At 41.9% G+C, this 23,478-nt stretch overlaps 1 protein-coding gene across 1 annotated transcript in view; it reads right to left on the bottom strand.

Moving 5' to 3' along the window:
- The window catches only part of plppr5a (phospholipid phosphatase related 5a), a 137,315-nt gene extending 117,246 nt beyond the window's left edge, over positions 1-20,069 (bottom strand). Inside the window, exon 1 of the mRNA XM_060943514.1 lies at positions 19,866-20,069. Within this exon, the coding sequence (XP_060799497.1) occupies positions 19,866-20,069 (204 nt within the window). The remainder of the gene's footprint in view (positions 1-19,865) is intronic.
- Positions 20,070-23,478: the final 3,409 nt, after the last annotated feature.

Genomic DNA, 23,478 nt, shown 5'->3' with positions numbered 1-23,478 from the left:
ATTTGGCGTACAGCTTTAGTATTATCCTAGGTTCAAGTGATTTCATTTTGATGTTGATAATATGTGGGTTGGCAGAGGTATGCACTCTAGAGAACATCCTTCTAGCTGTTACTACTTCTGTTGCCACCATTCCTTGTTTCTAACTTTATCACACACATTTTGGCGAAGCAGCACTGTATACTCCACCCACCACTTTTCAAAGCCTCTATATCCTCCTTATCTAGCATTAGTGTCCAAACACTTGTGATTCTGTGGCTGAATGGGCAGAAATGTTCCAGCCATGTTCAAACTACGAAATAGGAACAACTCAATATAAATACCCATGGTTTTGGTATTGGGATATTCAATACTCAGGTGTCCACATACCTTTTGCCATATAGTGTACTGTATATACAAGGATGTACAAAGACACATTTTTTAGGCATATGAGACACTCGCTGGCCGTGGTGTGAAAATTGTGCATGCAGGCTCTCATCTAAGTTTACAAACCTGCCGTTGCTTAACTCTTGAATATTTTCTATTGTGGATATTATCATTAAAATATTATAATCTCTGCTTTCCAAAGAAATTCATCTTGTTAAGGTCTGTTCAGTACTTTGGGAGTAACAGCAGGTTGAAGTTGGTACAACAGAGTTCACTCTCTGCTCGCGGGACGTCGGGAAACTGCTGGTGCTTTTTGAGTCACAGGAAAGCAGTCGGGCACTCTCTCTTCTGATCAGTTCCCAACTGGATTACTCATGAATATCAATCAGATAACTTTTATAGGGATGTTCTGTAGCTCTCAGTGTTTCTGATGAAGTATTCAGCAAAATTTTCCGTCTGCTAGTTTTGATGTTATGATTCACAGAAGACTGTGAAGTGAGTTTGCATAGCTTTACCTACTTATTTTTTCAAATCAAACTGATTCATGTCAATAAATAACTATTTTAGAATATAACTGTAGTTGTTTTGATGAAAAATATTGAGATCTTAGTGGTCAGAATGATATTTTAAAAACCAGAAGTCAGAAACGTGAGTGTCAATTTCATTTCAATTAATGTGAATTGTTTATTGGATGTGGCTCATACAGTTTTTTTCAAGGTTCACATTGAAAGCTGTAAATATTATCATTTACCATATATTCTTTAATATAAACACTAGTAGTCCCTGCTTTTGAGAAATACAAAGGCCTACAGAGCACAAAGAGGGTAGTAGAAGTAATCTTTTATTACTTTTTTATTGGGTGTACAGATTTAATATTTTAACCTAATTAGCAAAATTAATACTAATTAAATGCAAATTTGCATAATTTGCTTTTACTTTTTTTTTTTTACTTTATATTCAGTATACAACCATCCACGGGCGATTGCTCTAAGACAATGAAGGAGGCTCAGCCTCCTCTAAAAATGACGAACATCGTGTAGGATGAATTGCGCTAGGCTTATGTTATAGCCGACCTTATAACATTGCTATTTCAGATCCAGAATCATAGAAATATATGTGCTCAACCCAACTACAGTGCAAAATCATTCCATTATAACTTTCCCCAGTTCGCCTAATGTGTGCGTGAGTTTTTCCCCCTCGTGACAGCGCGATGCAGCCCAGCCTCAGTGGACTTCAATGGCATTTGGGAGCTCTGCGCTTTCAATATCAAAATGCAAGACAATTATTGGACAAATACTGCGAAAACGCCCACCCACGGAGTCCCACGGACTCCCAGCCTCAGTGGACTTCAATGGCATTTGGGAGCTATGCGCTTTTCAATCTCAAAATGCAAGATGATTATTGGACAAATACTGCGAAAATGCCTGCCTACGGACTCCGAGCCTCACAGTGGGAGGGACCTGGCAAAGCTTTCCGCGAGGAGACTGGTGATTGGTGAAAGCGGCCGGATATTTTCTTTGATTGACAGCTCGTTTCAACTATAGACAGGCAGCGGTGAATCTCAGTTCAGTCCCATGCAGATTCGCAAGTGCTGTGGTGTATTGTAAGAGATCGGCTTACATTTCGATTTCATTCATTACATACGGTTTCTACCAGCTTTTTTAGTTTGTACATATTTTCATTGTAAATAAAGTGTAAATATAGTGTTATCAAGTTTGCTATCTTAGTTCCAGAAATTTCGTTTATTTGAGTGACTGAACTTGAACTTGAGGGGGCTAGTCAGCTAGCAAGAAAGCTGCGCACGGATGCCAAGCATTGCTGATTTAATTTTGGCGAAGCCATTTGCCAGTCTTCCTTTCGAGGAAAAAATTTTAATTAAAGAGCAGGGTAGACCAACGCCTCAAATTGACTTGGTGAAAAAGGTAGGGAATAATACTCGTTCCTTTCAGCTCTCCTGGTACGAGAAAGTGAATTGGCTAACAGCAAGTGACCCACATCAACAACAGTAAATACGGTAGGCTACTTTAGTAATATGTCATGGATGGACCAAAAATATAGAATCTATTTAAAATGTTTATGCTGAGTATATTATATTGGAATATATATTTTTCTGGATATGAATTAAACACAGCTACAATTTGGAAAACATTTTTAAACAAAAACACAGTCGAGAACATTTCACACTACAGACCTGGATTAAAAGTGAAGGGATATCAAAATTGTCAGTAAAACATTTCTCAGTCAAAATAAGTAAAATATAGGGAAAGTGTCATTGAATGAAATGTGTGGCACCCAGCTCTATGTTTGGCTCCCCAAGGTCAGTGCTTGTGCCTATTCCAGAACACTCTGCTGTTACTGCTGAGGTTCCTGACAAAGAGCTGCTTTCAATAATGATAAATTTTTAAACCACATGCCACAATTTTAAAATATAAAATGTTACAATATACCCCTCCCCCCCAACACCACCATCATGTATACTGGACAGTAGGCTAATGGGCCAAAAGAACCTGTTATTTCACAGTTTGTGACCCTGCCAATAATCAGCCAGATCAGAGGCAAGAGTATGGGCAAAATTGATGTGTTTTTTCTTTTTTCTTTTAAAACCTGGAAATATCGTAACCGACCAGCCTCGCCTGTTTGAAAGACTACCAGCCGCCACTGCAACCATCTATGTTCCTGCCAATTTCCATGTAAATATCATGAAAAATAGAAAAGTGATTAAGAAAAAACATTTGATCTCATGTGTTAATGAGGCCCATTTTGGACCACATGATCCTCATACAGAATATTACGGCAGTTTTCTAAAAATTAAGCCATTTTTTCAATCTTTGATTTGTAATATCAAGAATAGATAAACATATTTTAATTCTGTAAAAAGTATGTTGTTCTGCATTCAATTCTGAATTTAATAAGTGCAGGTTCAAGCAATTTGAATTTTCACCTGATATGCCTACATTTGTATAAATATATAGATTTTTTTCTCTTGAAATTTTACCACTACCCTCTTTATTTTTAAATAGTCAATTAATGCTGTGAAATGGAGATATTTTTATACTGGATTACTGTGAAAATTTCAGATTGTAACACCACTATTTGTGACAAAGTCTGTTAAAAGTGCTCTACACCTCAAACTGCATTGAAAAAGTTTTTACGTAAAGTTCAAAATGTAGGTGTTTGATTTGAATGGATTCACAGTGACGTTTTTGTGTTCTTAATCATCACAGTGTTGCTGTTTCACAGATAATGATTAGGTACACAGGGTCAGAAAGGTACTTCAGAAGTGACTAATATAAAATCTGTGAGAGATTGCTCAGGATAAGCTACTAGCAATACTGTACTGTAGGAAAAGGTCAGCCTGTATGAGTCAAAGGACAAATCTATCTAGACCTCAGTGTCAGGTCCATTTATCCTCTTTCAAAGGTAGCATGAAGTTAACAAGATTTTTTCGAATGAACATGGACACAGGACACCACAAAAGCATCTCTAAAACAACATAATATTCTTCCTATAATATCCAAGGTTCAAGGAAAACTAAGCTAGTTATGTAATGCAGACGGCTCCTGCTCTCGAAGTATTGTTAATGTTAAATAATGTTAGTACAGTGCACAGTGTGTTTAGGCTTAGATTAGATTGTTTATCTATAAAACACATGAAAATATAATCAGTTGCACCTTATGGCTTGTCTTCATATATTAAATATATAAATAGTAAATATTCATGTGTTTATACATATTAATTTGGCAATTTTCTAATAATAAAGTAAAAATGCTGTTGATAATCATTTCTGTCGAGCCATCCAATTTGATTACAACAACTCATCCCACATTTTTCTGACCTTTTCTAAGAATCAGACTCAAATAAATATAGGATTTACTGTATGTCTGTAACAAATCAAACAAATTTAGTGAAGAATTAGAGTAGACTCTGTTTTCTTTATGAAATTGAACTGCCTTACAACTAGGACTGTTAACGTTAAAGATAATTAGCAAAATCTAACATTTTTATGTGATTAAAAAAAAGTCACACCATTCCATCCTTCAATCCGGTAAATGATTTTTCTATATTGTTCTGCTCGATGATAGTGTGTGTGGATTTTACTCAACAAACACACAAAATCTAGCTACCTGCACTTGTAAGAACAGAGTAAGTCATAATTATGGTTCAAGTCTGATATTTATTTAGCTTTTCACAACAGCCAAGAGGATAATATCCCTCCCCACCAGCAGATGTCACCTTCTTAAGAGTTGTTCACTTCCTGTTTGGTGTATATAAGCGTGTGGTTTTCAGTTCTTCGTTATAAGGGCTTGGCAGTCTACCCTGTGAAATTTCTGAGCCTCTCCCCCGTTTGTGTTATCTACATTTTGACCATTTTGGATGGACTTGTTTGAGTATTTCAGAAACGACTGATCTCCTGGGGTTTTCACACACAATAGTCTCTAGAGTTTACACAGAATGGTGCGAAAAACAAAAAACATTGAGCGGGTGACAGTTCTGTGGGTGGAAACAAACGCCTTGTTGATAAGAGAGGTCGGAGGAAAATGGACATATTGGTTCACGCTGCCAGGAAGGATATAATAATTCATATAATCACTCTTTACAACTGTGGTGAGCAGAAAAGCATCTCAGCATGCAACAGCAGAAGAACACATTGGGTTCCACTGCTGCAGCCAAGAACAGGAATCTTAGAATCAAGAACAAATTCCTATTAAAGTGGCCGGTGAGTGTACACTGTGCTAACATTAGATATGGGCATTTTCATTCATCCAACATTTTATATAAACTGTGCCTTAATTATGAAGGACAACACAGTTTGTCTAATTTATTATCTCTAATATCTTCATGACTTGATAAAATCTTGATGAATGACTAACGAAATTTGGTTTACATGTCACCCCATTATGTTACCCCACGAAACAGGTAGGGGAGTGCGGGGAGACTTGGGACGGGGGAGACTTGGGACAGTTTGTCTCATCTCATCTCATTATCTCTAGCCGCTTTATCCTTCTACAGGGTCGCAGGCAAGCTGGAGCCTATCCCAGCTGACTACGGGTGAAAGGCGGGGTACACCCTGGACAAGTCGCCAGGTCATCAGAGGGCTGACACATAGACACAGACAACCATTCACACTCACATTCACACCTACGGTCAATTTAGAGTCACCAGTTAACCTAACCTGCATGTCTTTGGACTGTGGGGGAAACCGGAGCACCCGGAGGAAACCCACGCGGACACGGGGAGAACATGCAAACTCTGCACAGAAAGGCCCTCACCGGCCACGGGGCTCGAACCCGGACCTTCTTGCTGTGAGGCGACAGCGCTAACCACTACACCACCGTGCCTCCGGGACAGTTTGTATTCCCAGAAATTAATTTCAACCAATCAGGTTTTAGATTACATCAGAAGTTCGATGTTGCCCCTGAGAGTAACCTACTTCCTTTGGTGCGATGAAGCTGGATACTGTGGTCAGGTCTATACACTTCAATATTTTATCAACCCAAACTTGTATTTTCTGTTTCACTTCCACCTCCACTCTACGGTGTAACGTACGCTGGTGAATTTGGGATTTGTTAGGAATTAAAGTCTGTAGCTGAGAGTTACCATATATAGTATTATTTGTTAAACTTAAATTTAGGGGAAAAACATTTAAGGATGTTTATTTTTTTTCAAAATGGATAGATGGGGTGAGTTGGGACAGTTCATATGTAACACATTTTTTTTTCAACAAATATAAAATTGTTTAAAGAGTTTTGTTAAAAATGTGGGCGTGTCCCTGCATGAGGATTAAGCTTAGGTATTTAATTCCTTCTTGAGAATGGAACTGTTTTGTCTCGTCAGGTTTTGGGTAAACTGACATTTTTCTATCGCTGTACCAGTATTGTGTGTTCATACAGTTCATATGTTACAAGTTTTGTTATTATTTAACAATTATTCACCAAAGGGGGTGGCACAGTGGTGTAGTGGTTAGCACTGTCACCTCACAGCAAGAAGGTCCTGGATTCGAGCCCAGTGGCCAACGAGGGCCTTTCTGTGTGGAGTTTGCATGTTCTCCCCATGTCCGCGTGGGTTTCCTCTGGGTGCTCCGGTTTCCCCCACAGTCCAAAGACATGCAGGTTAGGTTAACTGGTGACTCTAAATTGACCGTAGGTGTGAATGTGAGTGTGAATGGTTGTCTGTGTCTATGTGTCAGCCCTGTGATGACCTGGTGACTTGTCCAGGGTGTACCCCGCCTTTCGCCCATAGTCAGCTGGGATAGGCTCCAGCTTGCCTGCGACCCTGTAGAACAGGATAAAGCGGCTACAGATAATTAATGGATGCATGGATGGATGGATTCACCGAAGGCAAAGTGAATATCGGTGAATAATAATGGAGACGAAGAGGTTATTATTCACCAATGTTCACTGAGCTTGAGGGAGATAATTGTTTTAGGATCAACACACAGGTGATGATTTTTTTTTAATCATTTAAAAAAATAATTTATTTCAGACTTCAAAATTGGCATGCAAATGTAATAACTGTCTGCAGACTTGTGTCCCTTATCTACGCCAAGTCACACAAGATACTTTGTTTTGAAAAAAAACAAATAAATCGCAATTCCACTTTAGCTTTGGATAGTTTTATAGTTTTGGATAGTCCCAACTGCTCCCCAGGCGCTGTTAGCATGGCTGCCCACTGCTCTGGGTATGTGTGTGTGCTCATTGCTCATGTGTGTGTTCACTGCTTCAGATGGGTTAAATGCCGAGAGGAAATTTCACAAGTGTGTGATGAATAAAGTTGTGCTTTCTTCTTCTTTCGTTTTTAGACCAAACTTTGTAGCATCTGTAGTGCTTTTAGGAATAGCATCTCATCTCATTATTTCTAGCCGCTTTATCCTGTTCTACAGGGTCGCAGGCAAGCTGGAGCCTATCCCAGCTGACTACGGGCGAAAGGCGGGGTACACCCTGGACAAGTCACCAGGTCATCACAGGGCTGACACATAGACGCAGACAACCATTCACACTCACACCTACGGTCAATTTAGAGCCACCAGTTAACCTAACCTGCATGTCTTTGGACTGTGGGGGAAACCGGAGCACCTGGAGGAAACCCACACGGACACGGGGAGAACATGCAAACTCCACACAGAAAGGCCCTTGCCGGCCACGGGGCTCGAACCCGGACCTTCTTGCTGTGAGGCGACAGCGCTAACCACTACACCACCGGGACGCCTAGGAATAGCATTTTCTTTCATAATTTGTAACTCTTCACTTACAGTGACAAAGCAATTGGCTGCCATTTTGCTGAGTCATTTGAGGTGATTATCAAGAAATGGTCCAAACCTCTTGACCAATCAGTGCACACGATGTCCTATAATCACCGGTGTATTGATGCTAATTCAAATTCAACATGGAGGCCTAGGTATTGGGTGGCACGGAGGCATAGTGGTTAGCACTGTCGCCTCACAGCAAGAAGGTTCTGGGTTTGAGCCCAGTGGCCAGCGAGGGCCTTTCTGTGCGGAGTTTGCATGTTCTCCCCGTGTCCGCGTGGGTTTCCTCCGGATGCTCCGGTTTCCCCCACAGTCCAAAGACATGCAGGTTCGGTTAACTGCTGGCTCTAAATTGACCGTAGATGTGAATGTGAGTGTGAATGGTTCTCTGTGTCTATGTGTCAGCCCTGTGATGACCTGGTGACATGTCCAGGGTGTACCCCGCCTCTCACCCATAGTCAACTGGGATAGGCTCCAGCTTGCCCGTGACTCTGCACAGGATAAGCGGTGATGGATAATGGATGGATGAATGGCCTAGGTATTTATTTTTGTTCCATGTCTTCCCACGATGTCCAAAGTCTCCCAACATAATGTCCCACATCTCCCTTCAGTGTCTCATGTCTCCCTGCAAAAAATAATGACAGAAAAGTGAAGCCTGAAAGCCAATATATATGACAAGCTGAGAAACTAATGTTGTGGTAAGAGGGAATAGTAAATACTCTCTAATGCGATATGAAGAATTTCACAAAATCTAAAAAACCTGAAAACTTGTCCCAAGTCTCCCTGCTCTCCCCTAGTCGTGCATGACTGCTTTAAAGTTTCTATACATTCAGGTACGTAAGCTTAAAAAACGTAAAATGGAAACATGCTTCAATTATATTTTGTTTATAAGAATGTCTAGCAGTGGCAATTATTTTAACAACCTTCAATTTACTTTGAATAAAAGTTAGTTTCTCTTATATTTTCAGTGTGAGATTAAGCTGATTAGCAACATACATTTATTTATTTATTTATTTATTTATTTATTTATTACCCAGCCATTACTAAAGATGCCAATAATTCTGGGGCTGACAACCTTAAGTACACCTGAATCTGGCGGCTGCGTGATGGATGTGCTGACTTAATGTAGTTATCAACAGCAGATAATGTGGCATCGACTTTGAGCTGGTGGCCAAATGAGTAAAAACAAATCTTGCTCCTGAAAAATTCCAAATGTGTAACTTTTCAGACTCATTTGTTCTCAATGAAAACAGCAAGATATTGATTTGGGTGCAAGTGCAAATTCCCAAGAGCTCATCCATCTTGCTACAAAGCTGTCCATCTGCGAGTCAACACCAGAGGATTAATGCTATAACCATCAAGCAGTATAAATAAGCAGAGAGACAGCAAGTGATAGCTGACCTTTACTGTCTACCAGAGCACACGCAAAAACACCACATCAAACTCTTTACTGCTCTTGGCTTTTCACACTTGGGTCTACGGGGAAAAAGTTGACAAATGGCTGACGGTGATAATCGCTGAAGCGTTCGCTTCGATGGCCTTCACATTAGCGTAGAGCCATTTTCAGCAAGGCTGAACAAATATTCTGGGCTTCGTACAAGTTCATATTAGATGTCTACATGTGTATGATTTCTCTTTTATCATAATTACACCTTTTGATGACTGGCAATAGTCATTGAAAAAGCCGCCGCCTTAACAAGGACACAGAGCATGATCGATGTTAGGCTCCACGTGTCTCCTGCGTCCTCCACTAAGCTCCATCAAGATCACAGCTTTCTGCAGTTTCAGTATCGAGGACATGGATGGAATTACAAATTGGAAATGTAAACATGGATTTTAGGTGTACATTAGGAATTAGGAGATTATAAACATGTTGAAAGACTTTAAACACAATGCTGGAGAATTCTTGAATATGAACTTGTGGATTGAGCAATTCTGACAGTTGTTCCGAGTATACTTCAGGTGATTCAAGGTTTATATTAAAGGCCCGGTCCCACAATACCGATACCTATAAATAAATTGGTCCCCTGCAGTTTATGTGGTTGATGGTCACACCAGACCGATAACGATCCCTATAGAGATCTTGCATGTGACGTCACAGCCGATCCAGATTGTAACAGACACCATCTTGTCGGTCAAACGCCATATTTCCGCCTTCTACTTCTACCTTTTCTTCTGGAAAACCCTACTATATACAATTCTACTACAACGGCTGCGGCTACAAGCTCTCCCTACCTGTGCACATTTTTTATGTTTTTTGTGTGTATTTTTGCATGTTGTTCGTCTGTACCGGACTTCAATATCCACTACAACCATATGGACTTACTGGACATTGGTTTCCAGCAGAAAATGACAGTTTGTAGCGACTTCCATCGCATGCACAACATTCCGGACGAGATAGCGAGACCAGCGGGGTCTCCGTGGATTGTTATCGGGTCTGGCAGGCGAAGGAGGTGGCATCGGGAGTGGAAGCAAAAGCGAGGCTGCAGGCAGAGCCGGCCTGTTGACTAAGCTCAGAAAACAGCCATTCAAATCTCCACTGCCAAGCCTCTATCTCTCCAACGCCAGATCCATGGTAAACAAGACGGACGATTTTGAATTACAGCTGGAATTACCTTATTCTATTCTATAATTGGCTGGTCAGTGCTATACTAGATACTACTGATATATCTAGTATCAGTACTAGTAATACTTAAGTGACTTACCCGTCCAATGAGGATTGTTATTTTCTTGTTTACAAGATGCCACATCTGAGGGCAGCTGACAAATCCTGAATTTCTGTAAAGATAACTGTCCAGAGATTTATAAGCACGCAGTGCTTCACCACTGAACAGCGAGGGAAAGTTAATGAGGTAATTATACACGTCTGGGTATTCCACCTCTGGCAGTTCAATATCCACTGACACAGTCGTGAAAACTACGTCCAGTAATCGATAAGGGTCACTAATCTGTAGGTCATTTATTTTAGACACATATCTAATTATCTGTTCATTAGAAAAATGAGCCGTGTAGTCCGTCGGTTGAAATTGATCCATTTTGTATATGAGTGCAGCAGTATTCAGCTGTGTTTTTTACCGACAAGATGGCGGCTGTTTACATTCCGGTCACATGACTGCAAGATCTCTATAGCCCAGGCCTGGGTTTATCCGTATCGGTGAGATAGCTTCTGGAGCAGCCCCCCCCCAGGCCTGGACCTGATCCAATAAAACATCTGACCAATCAGGTAATTGTCTACATGTAATGTCTGAGCACGTGCTGTTTTTCCCCAAGTATCTTTGTACATCCTTGTTGCATCATGAAGTCACAGAATACGGATTCACGGAAAATAAAATGTAATACAAAGCACAGAGGGCGGCACGGTGGTGTAGTGGTTAGTGCTGTCGCCTCACAGCAAGAAGGTCCGGGTTCGAGCCCCGTGGCCGTCTGTGTGGAGTTTGCATGTTCTCCCCATGTCCGCGTGGGTTTCCTCCGGGTGCTCCAGTTTCCCCCACAGTCCAAAGACATGCAGGTTAGGTTAACTGGTGACTCTAAATTGACCGTAGGTGTGAATGTGAGTGTGAATGGTTGTCTGTGTCTATGTGTCAGCCCTGTGATGACCTGGCGACTTGTCCAGGGTGTACCCCGCCTTTCGCCCGTAGTCAGCTGGGATAGGTTCCAGCTTGCCTGCGACCCTGTAGAACAGGATAAAGCGGCTAGAGATAATGAGATGAGATGAGACAAAGCACAGATCTTTTATTCACGGATATGTGATTTTCCATGAAATATCATTCGTAAATTAATAAAGTAAACATATATAAATGCAGGTAAGATATTTTAATTATGAACTCCAGCAGTCCAAACATTTAATTTGTTTTAGACTTCTTAATTTTTTTATCCATGATGCATCATCCATATGAAATCAGTAACCAATCTGTAATATACTGAAACATCCGTGACCAATCCGTAAATTATTTGCATCCATAGTAGCATCCATAGTAAAATCCATAACCCCTCCATATTTTGTATCTTTTTTTTAATTATCTTTCCGTAATCCGTGACCTATCTGTATTTTGTCAACCACCGGAGTGTGTGCATGGGTTGCTTTGAAGTCCAAGCTGTACAGTATGACCCGGAATAATGTGCTACTACTTTAAAAAAAAAAAAAAAACTTCCATGACTGTTCCTAAGTTGCATGCATTTATTTCCCTGAGTGTCAGGACCAAGCAATATTACAGTCAGGATTATAGTTGTGGTGTGACTGCTCCAGACTGGAACTAAATTCAGGCAGAGGTATAGTCAGAGTTGTAGTTATAGTTATTGGTGTTGTAGGACCAGGCCCTAATGCACTCATTCTAATACTTAACTCTTTCTTTCTTTTTACAATTACAGCTTAGTTTCAACTGTAACACAGAATGTTCTGCCATGTTGCAGTCTTTAGGACCAAGGAGTTTGCACTGTCAAGTGTCTTTCTTCAAGAGAAAGAAAAGAAAGAGAGGCCGGTGACTAAAGGGCTCTTTTGTAGTGGCTATGATGTAAATAATAACAGGAACTAACTTGTCTTGTAAACATTCCACAACATTATTTTTTTTTTTTAAATGATGACTGGTCATTCAATAATAAAATTAACAATTGTAATCTTTGACAATCACTGTGGTATAATCGGAGTAAATCACTTCAGGATGTGCTGTTATAGGAAAATAATCTCTGCTTCACACCAGGCCGTATCACACCACCTGATCAAGCTCAAGCTCTACAACAACAGATGCAGAAAGGGAGCGGTTGAGACTGTCACTGACCCGACACATCCTGCCAGACACGTCTTTCAGCTGTTAACTTCGGGGGTGAGATATCGGAATGTTAAAATAAGAACTTCGAGGCAGTCTCTTTCTCTGGGATGTAACCCTGCTCGGAGACAGAATGGATGAATCTCCCCAGCAGTAATGTACTGTATATGCTGCAACTGGCAGAGACTGAACAGTAATACACTTATGCCAAAACCTCCTGGCAGGTTAAGAATGCTTTGCTTCAATCCCACTGTGAAATTATAATCCATAGCTCATTATATTATGCACTTAATACTGTGTATATTGCTTATCTTGCTGCACAACAGATCATGAATCTGACTGTTTAATGCACTAGCTCATTTTGGTTAAAATTAGTTTGTATCAAAATTTCATCTCATCTCATCTCATTATCTCTAGCCACTTTATCCTGTTCTACAGGGTCGCAGGCAAGCTGGAGCCTATCCCAGCTGACTACGGGCGAAAGGTGGGGTACACCCTGGACAAGTCGCCAGGTCATCACAGGGCTGACACATAGACACAGACAACCATTCACACTCACATTCACACCTACGGTCAATTTAGAGTCACCAGTTAACCTAACCTGCATGTCTTTGGACTGTGGGGGAAACCGGAGCACCCGGAGGAAACCCATGCGGACACAGGGAGAACATGCAAACTCCACACAGAAAGGCCCTCGCCGGCCACGGGGCTCAAACCCAGACCTTCTTGCTGTGAGGCGACAGCGCTAACCACTACACCACCGTGCCGCCCTGTATCAAAATTTATATATAAAATATGTATAGTTATACTTCAGGTGGCATGGTGATGTAGTGGTTAGCACTGTCACTTCACAGCAAGAAGGTCTGGGTTCGAGCCCAGCGGCCGACGAGGGCCTTTCTTTGTAGAGTTTACACGTTCTCCCTGTGTCTGTGTGAGTTTCCTCCGGGTACTCCGGTTTCCCCCACAGTCCAAAGACATGCAGGTTAGGCTAATTGGTGGCTCTAAATTGACCGTAGGTGTGAATGTGAGTGTGAATGGTTGTCTGTGTCTATGTGTCAGCCCTGTGATGACCTGGTGACTTGTCCAGGGTGTACCCCGCCTCTCGCCCATAGTCAGCTGGGATAGGCTCCAGCTTGCCTGCGACCCTGTAGAACAGGATAAGTGGCTACAGATAATGGATGGATGGATAGTTTGTATCAAAATTTGTATATAAAATATGTATAGTTATACTTCAGGTGGCACAGTGGTGTAGTGGTTAGCACTGTCACCTCACAGCAAGAATGTTTTGGGTTAGAGCCCAGTGGCCAATGGGGATATTTCTGTGTTGAGTTTGCATGTTCTCCCCGTGTCTGTGTGGGTTTCCTCTGGGTGCTCCGGTTTCCTCCACAGTCCAAAGACATGCAGTTAGGTTAACTGGCTACTCTAAAATGTCCATAGGTGTGAACGTGTGCATGTGCAGCAAGAAACTATCCACCCTATTGCTGCAATTCTGGCCAAGCCAACCAAAACATGGTTCGCTTCAAGCCCGGATCCGGTTCAGCAGGGACAACGACGATAAATTATACTTCCTTATGCGTTGACCTTTATTTAATTTTTGTTGTATTGATATTGGAGCAAATGCTAAGTCAAATTCCCCTTAAGTGTGACCTTACTTGGCCAATAAAATGGATTCGGATTCTGATGTTTCACACTAAGCTCTGGTTCACTGAGAAACTGAATATAAACATAACCATGGTCATCCAGTTAAAAAAAAAAAGAGCAACACTCTCTGATAAACCATAGTTAAAAGGTTAAGTGTCCATAATTGGGACTCTGTGTTTATAAAGCGTCATAAATGCTTGAAAATGAATTCCGTAAATAAGCAATGAGGTGAAAGCTCCAGCATTATGGACATGATATTTGAACTTATGCTGACTTGTAAAATGTCTCATTGCATCCATGAGCTTTGAAAGAATTGGACAATTTGTGCATGTATAGTCATGTGATCTCTTAGGAAGAATGCAGAGCAGCTCTGTAGTCCATACTGAAGTGATCATGACTAAGCTCTACTCCCTGCCAAGATTAAACCCTACACAGTGAGAATCTCCCTCTACAGGGCTCCAAAGTATCAACCATATAGAATCGACTTCAGTGTTAGTTTTTAAAGGCAAAGCTGGTTGTTGAATAATTGCTATAAAATGTACATGACATGTGTTTACTAAATGTTGTTCATTTTGTACAATAAGCAAACATAAATACAAACACACAAGCTACAGGATGCTACTTGAGGTAGTAATGAAAAAAGTCAGCTTATCCATCAGCACTGTTTTTGGCCTTTTGTTCATTTCAGTTTCGGTTCATGCTTACAAAATACAGGGTGTTTCAAAAAATTAATTATTTGAGTGTAAATATCCCAGAAATGACATAGTCTAGGCAAATGAAACTAAACAGGCTTAATGTTGAGCAATATAAGATTTATTCCGCAAAATTTAAACGAGAAAATCAAAGGTATGTGGATTCCATGAACGATTTCACAAATTTTCGACTGTTTGAGCGTACTCTAACACACAAAATGCCTTTTTCTTTTCCAGTGAATGGCATTTCTGTACCTAAAAAGATAAAAACAAAGAATGTTAAACAAATTTTGACCTGTTTCCACACATGCTGTTAAAATTTGAGGTCAGTTGAACGAGAATTGGCGGCACGGTGGTGTAGTGGTTAGCACTGTCGCCTCACAGCAAGAAGGTCCTGGGTTCGAGCCCCAGGGCCGGCGAGGGCCTTTCTGTGCGGAGTTTGCATGTTCTCCCCGTGTCCGCGTGGGTTTCCTCCGGGTGCTCCGGTTTCCCCCACAGTCCAAAGACATGCAGGTTAGGTTAACTGGTGACTCTAAATTGACCGTAGGTGTGAATGTGAATGGTTGTCTGTGTCTATGTGTCAGCCCTGTGATGACCTGGCGACTTGTCCAGGGTGTACCCCGCCTTTCGCCCGTAGTCAGCTGGGATAGGCTCCAGCTTGCCTGCGACCCTGTAGAAGGATAAAGCGGCTAGAGATAATGAGATGAGATGAGATGAACGAGAATTGGCAAAGTTATTAGATTGTGAAATGATGTCAAATTTTTTGGAAACACCCTGGATTTTGGTACATTTTGTATTTGAACTTGACATGCATTTTGGCCCTATGGTCATTTCTCCATTCAGAGTCTCCATTCCATTCCATTGGTTTGGTGTTGAATGACCTTATGAATGGCTGCTGTGATCTGTGCCCCTTCAGAGAGCACTCTGTAGCCTTTTTTTTTCTTTATAAAGGATGTTATATATACAGTGATTTGACAGATGACTGTACAATAACACAGTAAATTCAACACTGCAGAAACACCTGTAAAATGACGTGGGTGTTCCCCAAAGTGTTTCCACAAAGTTGGAAACACAGAGTTGTATAGGATGTCTTTGTATGCTATAGCATTACAGTTTCCCTTCACCAAATCTAAGGGGTTTGACCCTGATCTAGCATGACAAAGTGAGGTTATGAAAACGTGGTTTTGGCAAGGTTGGAGTGGAAGAACTCAAGTGGCCTACAAAGAGCCCTGACCCCACCCCCAACCCCACTGAACACCTTTGGGATGAGCTCAAACACTGACTGCAGCCCAGGCCTCCTTGCCCAACATCAGTGCCTGACCTCACTAATGCTGTAGTGGCTGAATGAGCACAAATCCCCACAGCCACACTCCAAAATCTAGAGAAAAGCCTTCCTAGAAGAGTGGGAGTTATTATAACAGGAAAGGATGAATAAATCTGGACTAGGCTGTTCAACAAGCACAGATGAGTGTAATGGTCAGGTGTCCACAAATGTTTTGGATATATACTTGTGTATATATAGGTAATTCATATATACAGTTAGGTCCATAAATATTTGGACAGAGGCAACATTTTTCTAATTTTGGTTCTGTACATTACCACAATGAATTTTGAACAAAACAATTCAGATGCAGTTGAAGTTCAGACTTTCAGCTTTAATTCAGTGGGTTGAACAAAATGATTGCATAAAAATGTGAGGAACTAAAGCATTTTTTAAACACAATTCCTTCATTTCAGGGGCTCAAAAGTAATTGGACAAATTAAATAATTGTAAATAAAATGTTCATTTCTAATACTTGGTTGAAAACCCTTTGTTGGCAATGACTGCCTGAAGTCTTGAACTCATGGACATCACCAGACGCTGTGTTTCCTCCTTTTTAATGCTCTGCCAGGCCTTTACTGCAGCGGTTTTCAGTTGCTGTTTGTTTGTGGGCCTTTCTGTCTGAAGTTTAGTCTTTAACAAGTGAAATGCATGCTCAATTGGGTTGAGATCAGGTGACTGACTTGGCCATTCAAGAATATTCCACTTCTTTGCTTTAATAAACTCCTGGGTTGCTTTGGCTTTATGTTTTGGGTCATTGTCCATCTGTATTATGAAACGTGGATTATTATTTGGCTGGATTTGAGCACACAGTATGTCTCTGAATACCTCAGAATTCATCCGGCTGCTTCTGTCCTGTGTCAAATCATCAATAAACACTAGTGACCCAGTGCCACTGGCAGCCATGCATGCCCAAGCCATCACACTGCCTCTGCCGTGTTTTATAGATGATGTGGTATGCTTTGGCTCATGAGCTGTACCACGCCTTCGGCATACTTTTTTCTTGCCATCATTCTGGTAGAGGTTGATCTTGGTTTCATCTGTCCAAAGAATGTTCTTCCAGAACTGTGCTGGCTTTTTTGATGTTTTTTAGCAAAGTCCAATCTAGCCTTTTTATTCTTGAGGCTTATGAGTGGCTTGCACTGTGCCGTGAGCCCTCTGTATTTACTTTCATGCAGTCTTCTCTTTATGGTAGATTTGGATATTGATACGCTTACCTCCTGGAGAGTGTTGTTCACTTGGTTGGCTGTTGTGAAGGGGCTTCTCTTCACCGTGGAAATTATTCTGCGATCATCCATTACTGTTGTCTTCTGTGAGTGTCCAGGTCTTTTTGCATTGATGAGTTCACCAGTGCTTTCTTTCTTTCTCAGGATGTACCAAACTGTAGATTTTGCCACTCCTAATATTGTAGCAATTTCTCGGATGGGTTTTTTTTCTGTTTTCGCAGCTTAAGGATGGCTTGTTTCACCTGCATGGAGAGCTCCTTTGACCGCATGTTTTCTTCACAGCAAAATCTTCCAAATGCAAGCACCACACCTCAAATCAACTCCAGGCCTTTTATCTGCTTAATTGAGAATGACATAACGAAGGAATTGCCCACACCTGCCCATGAAATAGCCTTTGAGTCAATTGTCCAATTACTTTTGGTCCCTTTAAAAACAGGGTGGCACATGTTAAGGAGCTGAAACTCCTAAACCCTTCATCCAGTTTTAATGTGGATACCCTCAAATGAAAGCTGAAAGTCTGGACTTTATGTCCATGTCCATTATATAACTACAACTTGAATATGTTTCAGTAAACAGGTAAAAAAACAAAATTTGTGTCAATGTCCAAATATATATGGACCTAACTGTATAATGTGAAAGCAATTAAATGATTTCATAAAAATATAAAAAGACCATGACAATATGAAAAATAATATCATTCAGCAGGTGTGGAAAATTTAAAAATATTCTCAGCACAGTTGATCATACCATGTGTGACATTGCTGCCTTACAGCTTCAGGGTCCTTGGTTTGACCCTGAGCTCAGGTTACCATACAGTGTCCATGTTGTTTCCTCCAGGTTGTCTATTTTCCCCCAGTATGTGGATTGACTATGCTTAATTGCCCCTAGATATGAATGGTGTGTGCATGGGGCCTTCTGACAGACTGGAGTCTCATCTATGGTGTATTCCTACTTTAAGTCATATTGTTCCAGATTCACTGAGATTCTGACTGGGATAAAGTGTTTACTAAAGATGAATGAATGAATGAATTTCATGATACCATTCATGCTCATTTATAAAAGATAAGTGTTATGAGTGTGATGGCTAAAATACCCAGCAAGCCTGGATAGATTGGGGAGGGGTGCGTCAGGAAGGGCATCCGGTGTAAAACCTGTGCCAAATCAAATATGCAGAACATATCTGCTGTGGCAACTCCGAATGTATGGGAGCAGCCGGACGAGGAAGCAGAAGAAGAGTGTGATGGCACATAGTCTTTCAGAGGTGACTCGTGTATGATTTTCAGTTTTTGGACTTTCATCTCATCTCATTATCTCTAGACACTTTATCCTGTTCTACAGGGTCGCAGGCAAGCTGGAGCCTATCCCAGCTGACTATGGGCGAAAGGCGGGGTACACCCTGGACAAGTCGCCAGGTCATCACAAGAGGACTTTCATCTGTAAAGTGATTTTGTAATTGTTTTAGTTTGTTTGTTTTCACACCTGTCATAGGTAATATCCATCCATCCATCCATCCATTATCTGTAGCCGCTTATCCTGTCCTACAGGGTCGCAGCCAAGCTGGAGCCTATCCCAGCTAACTATGGGTGAGAGGCAGGGTACACCCTGGACAAGTCGCCAGGTCATCGCAGGGCTGACACATAGACACAGACAACCATTCACACTCACATTCACACCTACGGTCAATTTAGAGCCACCAGTTAACCTAACCTGCATGTCTTTGGACTGTTGGGGAAACCGGAGCACCCGGAAGAAATTCACTCCACACAGAAAGGCCCTCGCCGGCCGCTGGGCTCGAACCCAGGACCTTCTTGCTGTGAGGCGACAATGCTAACCACATCATAGGTAATAGTGACATGAAACTGACCACAAGCATACTGTACACAGCACAATATGAAATCTCATCTCATTCTCATCTCATTATCTCTAGCCGCTTTATCCTTCTACAGGGTGGCAGGCAAGCTGGAGCCTATCCCAGCTGACTATGGGCGAAAGGCGGGGTACACCCTGGACAAGTCGCCAGGTCATCACAGGGCTGACACATAGACACAGACAACCATTCACACTCACATTCACACCTACGGTCAATTTAGAGTCACCAGTTAACCTAACCTGCATGTCTTTGGACTGTGGGGGAAACCGGAGCACCCGGAGGAAACCCATGTGGACGTGGGGAGAACATGCAAACTCCACACAGAAAGGCCCTCGCCGGCCCCGGGGCTCGAACCCAGGACCTTCTTGCTGTGAGGCGACAGCGCTAACCACTACACCACCGTGCTGCCTACAATATGAAATATTAAAAATAAAAAGAGGTGTAAGAGCTTGTAGAGATGGTCAAAATGGAGCAATTTCCTTGGAAAGTTGGACACAGAGTTATTTATGTTTGGATCCTGTTTCCATGTTTTTATTTTTCCATAAAGCTGATATTTGCATGGAATGAACTTGAGTAAGTTTGACATTTAGGACATTGATTGTATTCCGACAAATACATTTAGAGCATACCTTACTTTTTGGTTCAGCACTGCTGCATTACCTTATGGTTCATCCTATAAACTGATGGACAGTGAAACACTTTGCGGCTTTATGAAAGTGTTGAGGAAGCGCGTGCAGGTCACTCACCACCAGCGCGGGCACACCGGACACCACCGCGTACAGGAGCACCGGCGGGATCGCGCTCGATTCTTCCGGTCCGAGGTACGGCTTCGTGTACGCGCTGTCGTGGCAGAAAAAGCCCTGAACGTGTACGTTGAACGTGTCCGTGTACTCAAAGTAATAGGCCAGCATGACCGTCCCTGCCATGATGACCAGCTGAAAGTAAAGCATCTTATAGCAGAGAGGACGTGGAGGTCAAATCAGTCCAATCAGTCCAAGCTAGTCGTAAACTGCTCCCTTGTGATGATCCGTTCATAAACCCCACATAGTCCCGGGTTTGGCTGGAGGTTAATGAAGACAGAGTGCAGATCCGCTTAAACACCGGAGCGGTATGAGCGCGAGCGCGCGGATCCGCGTGTTGTTGGGAGGCGTGTCTCAGAGCTCTTCTTCACAAAACAAGTTTGCACGGTTTCTTTCTTTCTTTCTTTCTTTCTTTTCAACAGCGATCTTTTCTCACTCCTGGTTGATCACCTGCTACTGAAAGAAGCACAGTGATAGATTCAGACCAGGTGTCCAAATTCAGTTTCTGTCCAACTTTTGTGGTCCTTAAGCAGAAACCCCTATTGAAATGGAAATGTCCAGGCTGTCTAGTCAAATGTAATGAGTTGAATGTGATTTAAAATGTGATATGTTTCCCACAGTGCAAAGCATAAATATTATAATCAGGACTAGGCTAACCCATACCAATGCAATTCGATTTTCCCATTATACTGACGGCGAGGTTAGAGGAGTTCTTTTGATAAAGTAATTTTTAATATTAATTTATAATTTAATGCATATGGTCAGGAGATCTCACAAGTTTTTATAATCGGTGTACTTTGGTAATAAGCCACTGTGGTAGACCTGATGAGTTTCCGGACAAACTCTACCCTTGTTCAGCACCATGGACAGTTCCATTAACGCGTACAGGTCCAGATTTTAGTACTTTAAGAAAATCCAGAAAAGTAAGTTCATTTTTAAGACAACCAGGAAATAAAAATTATTTTAATAAATCACTGGACTAGGCGGCACGGTGGTGTAGTGGTTAGCGCTGTCGCCTCACAGCAAGAAGGTCCTGGGTTCGAGCCCTGTGGCCGGCGAGGGCCTTTCTGTGTGGAGTTTGCATGTTCTCCCCGTGTCCGCGTGGGTTTCCTCCGGGTGCTCCGGTTTCCCCCACAGTCCAAAGACATGCAGGTTAGGTTAACCGGTGACTCTAAATTGACCGTAGGTGTGAATGTGAGTGTGAATGGTTGTCTGTGTCTATGTGTCAGCCCTGTGATGACCTGGCGACTTGTCCAGGGTGTACCCCGCCTTTCGCCCGTAGTCAGCTGGGATAGGCTCCAGCTTGCCTGCGACCCTGTAGAGGGATAAAGCGGCTAGAGATAATGAGATGAGATGAGAAATCACTGGACTATTAAAGGAAAATAAACCAAGCATTTTGAGGTTCATTCATCCATTATCCGTAGCCGCTTATCCTGTACAGGGTTGCGGGCAAGCTGGAGCCTATCCCAGCTGACTACGGGCGAAAGGCAGGGTACACCCTGGACAAGTCGCCAAGTCATCGCAGGGCCGACACATAGAGACAAACAATCATTCACACTCCCATTCACACCAACGGTCAATTTAGAGCCACCAATTAACCTAACCTGCATGTCTTTGGACTGTGGGGGAAACCGGAGCACCCGGAGAAAACCCACGCAGACACAGGGAGAACATGCAAACTCCACACAGAAAGGCCCCTGTCAGCCACTGGGCCTGAACCCAGAAACTTTTTGCTGTGAGGTGACAGTTCTAACCACTATGCCACCATGCCACCCAAACACCATCATCCATCCATCTATTATCTGTAGCCACTTATCCTGTTCTACAGGGTCGCAGGCAAGCTGGAGCCTATCCCAGCTGACTATGGGCGAGAGGCGGGGTACACCCTGGACAAGTCGCCAGGTCATCGCAGGGCTGACACAGAGACAAACAACCATTCACACTCACATTCACACCTACGGTCAATTTAGAGCCACCAGTTAACCTAACCTGCATGTCTTTGGACTGTGGGTGAAACTGGAGCACCCAGAGAAAACCCACACAGACATGGGGAGAACATGCAAACTCCACACAGAAAGGCCCTCTCCAGCCACTGGGCTCGAACCCAGAACCTTCTTGCTGTGAAGGTTCTTCAGAGGAGCCCCTCCTCTGTTTAGTGAGGGCCGCTCTACTTTGACAAACATGGCCTCCTTGACACCTCTTTTAAACCATCTGTCTTCTCTGTCTAGGATATGTACCTCATTGTCATGAAGACTGTGTTTCTTTTGCTGTAAGTGTGTGTAGACTGCAAAGTCCTGTCCTGAGGATTTTGCTTGCCTGTGTTGGGATGCATGTAGAGCAAAGTCCTTGTAAGCAATCTACACATACTTGCAAAAAAAACCCAAAAAACATATGACTGATGATGGTGGTTGGATGAACACCAAAACATCTTGCTGGTTTTCCTTTAAAAGTTCAGTATTTTCAATTAACATTTTTAAACATAATCCAGGAATGTTTGGGCCAAACACTGTTGGAGTTTAACACAAAGAAAGAACTTAAGTTGTCAGAGTAAGGGTTTGGGATGACATTGGACAAGGCATGTCATTACTGGTCTGAAAAAGTAATAGTCACAAATCTGACACTTCTACTCTGAATAGTTTTGCTAAAAACACTCCAGAAATATTTGATTAAAACCATAGAACACATTAAAGAGCATATGCTGAAAAAGTCATACATGCCATACTGCATCCTATCAAAATCTGAAGTGTTGATATGTATGAACACTGCACACTACGCAATCCCATTATTCCAGGGTTACAGAGGGAGATGTAACTTCTGAAGTGATCAGCAAACTTAGAGAAAATATTGGCTGAGGTTGAAGTGGTTTTGTTATATCAGTGCACGTCATAAGTTTTTTAGAGCAATTTAAAATCACATGCATCACACGTTGTTGGGCTGAAGTGATAGTCTGACAGATGTTTATAATCAAATCAATAAACCAGTAGGATTGTGCCATGTGTTTCATATAAAGGAAGCGTGTAGCATGAACTACGAAATTTTGGATGTGCTTTTCATATGATATCATTGTAATCACCCAACATTATTTTTCTTAATCTCAAACCAGTACCTGATGCACTCATGTATAGGGCTGTGTAAAGGCCAAGAACACACTAACGTATACTCTGCCCTCTAGTGTAGCATAAAAACATCCAACAAAGGTACAATTTATCTTGATTTTTTTATATTAAATTTATGGGGGTTTTATGTTTTTATGTTCTGTTTTTACTTCTATTAAGTCATTCTGATGTTAGGCAAATGCTTAAATTGTTGAAACTTGTTTTAAAATGAAACAGAAGTCATAAAATAGCTGAAAATGAGTAGGCCATCATAGTCATTCAACCTAGACCTAAATAGATGGGGAGGACTAAAGAGTTTTGGAGGACTAAAGCGTGAAGAAAAAACAGTTAACAAGTGCTAAAATGTCAAGACTGTAAGAGAAGCAGCAATAGTGTCTCCTTATGAGGCAGCGATGGTCACTGAAGTGACTGATGATAACTGATGGTGACTGATGGTCTGATGC

This window comes from Neoarius graeffei, chromosome 17, assembly GCF_027579695.1.
Source record: "Neoarius graeffei isolate fNeoGra1 chromosome 17, fNeoGra1.pri, whole genome shotgun sequence".
Classification (NCBI taxonomy): Eukaryota; Metazoa; Chordata; class Actinopteri; order Siluriformes; family Ariidae; genus Neoarius; species Neoarius graeffei.
The sequence above is the reverse complement of the archived record's forward strand: the minus strand, read 5'-3'. Positions and strand labels throughout refer to the sequence as shown.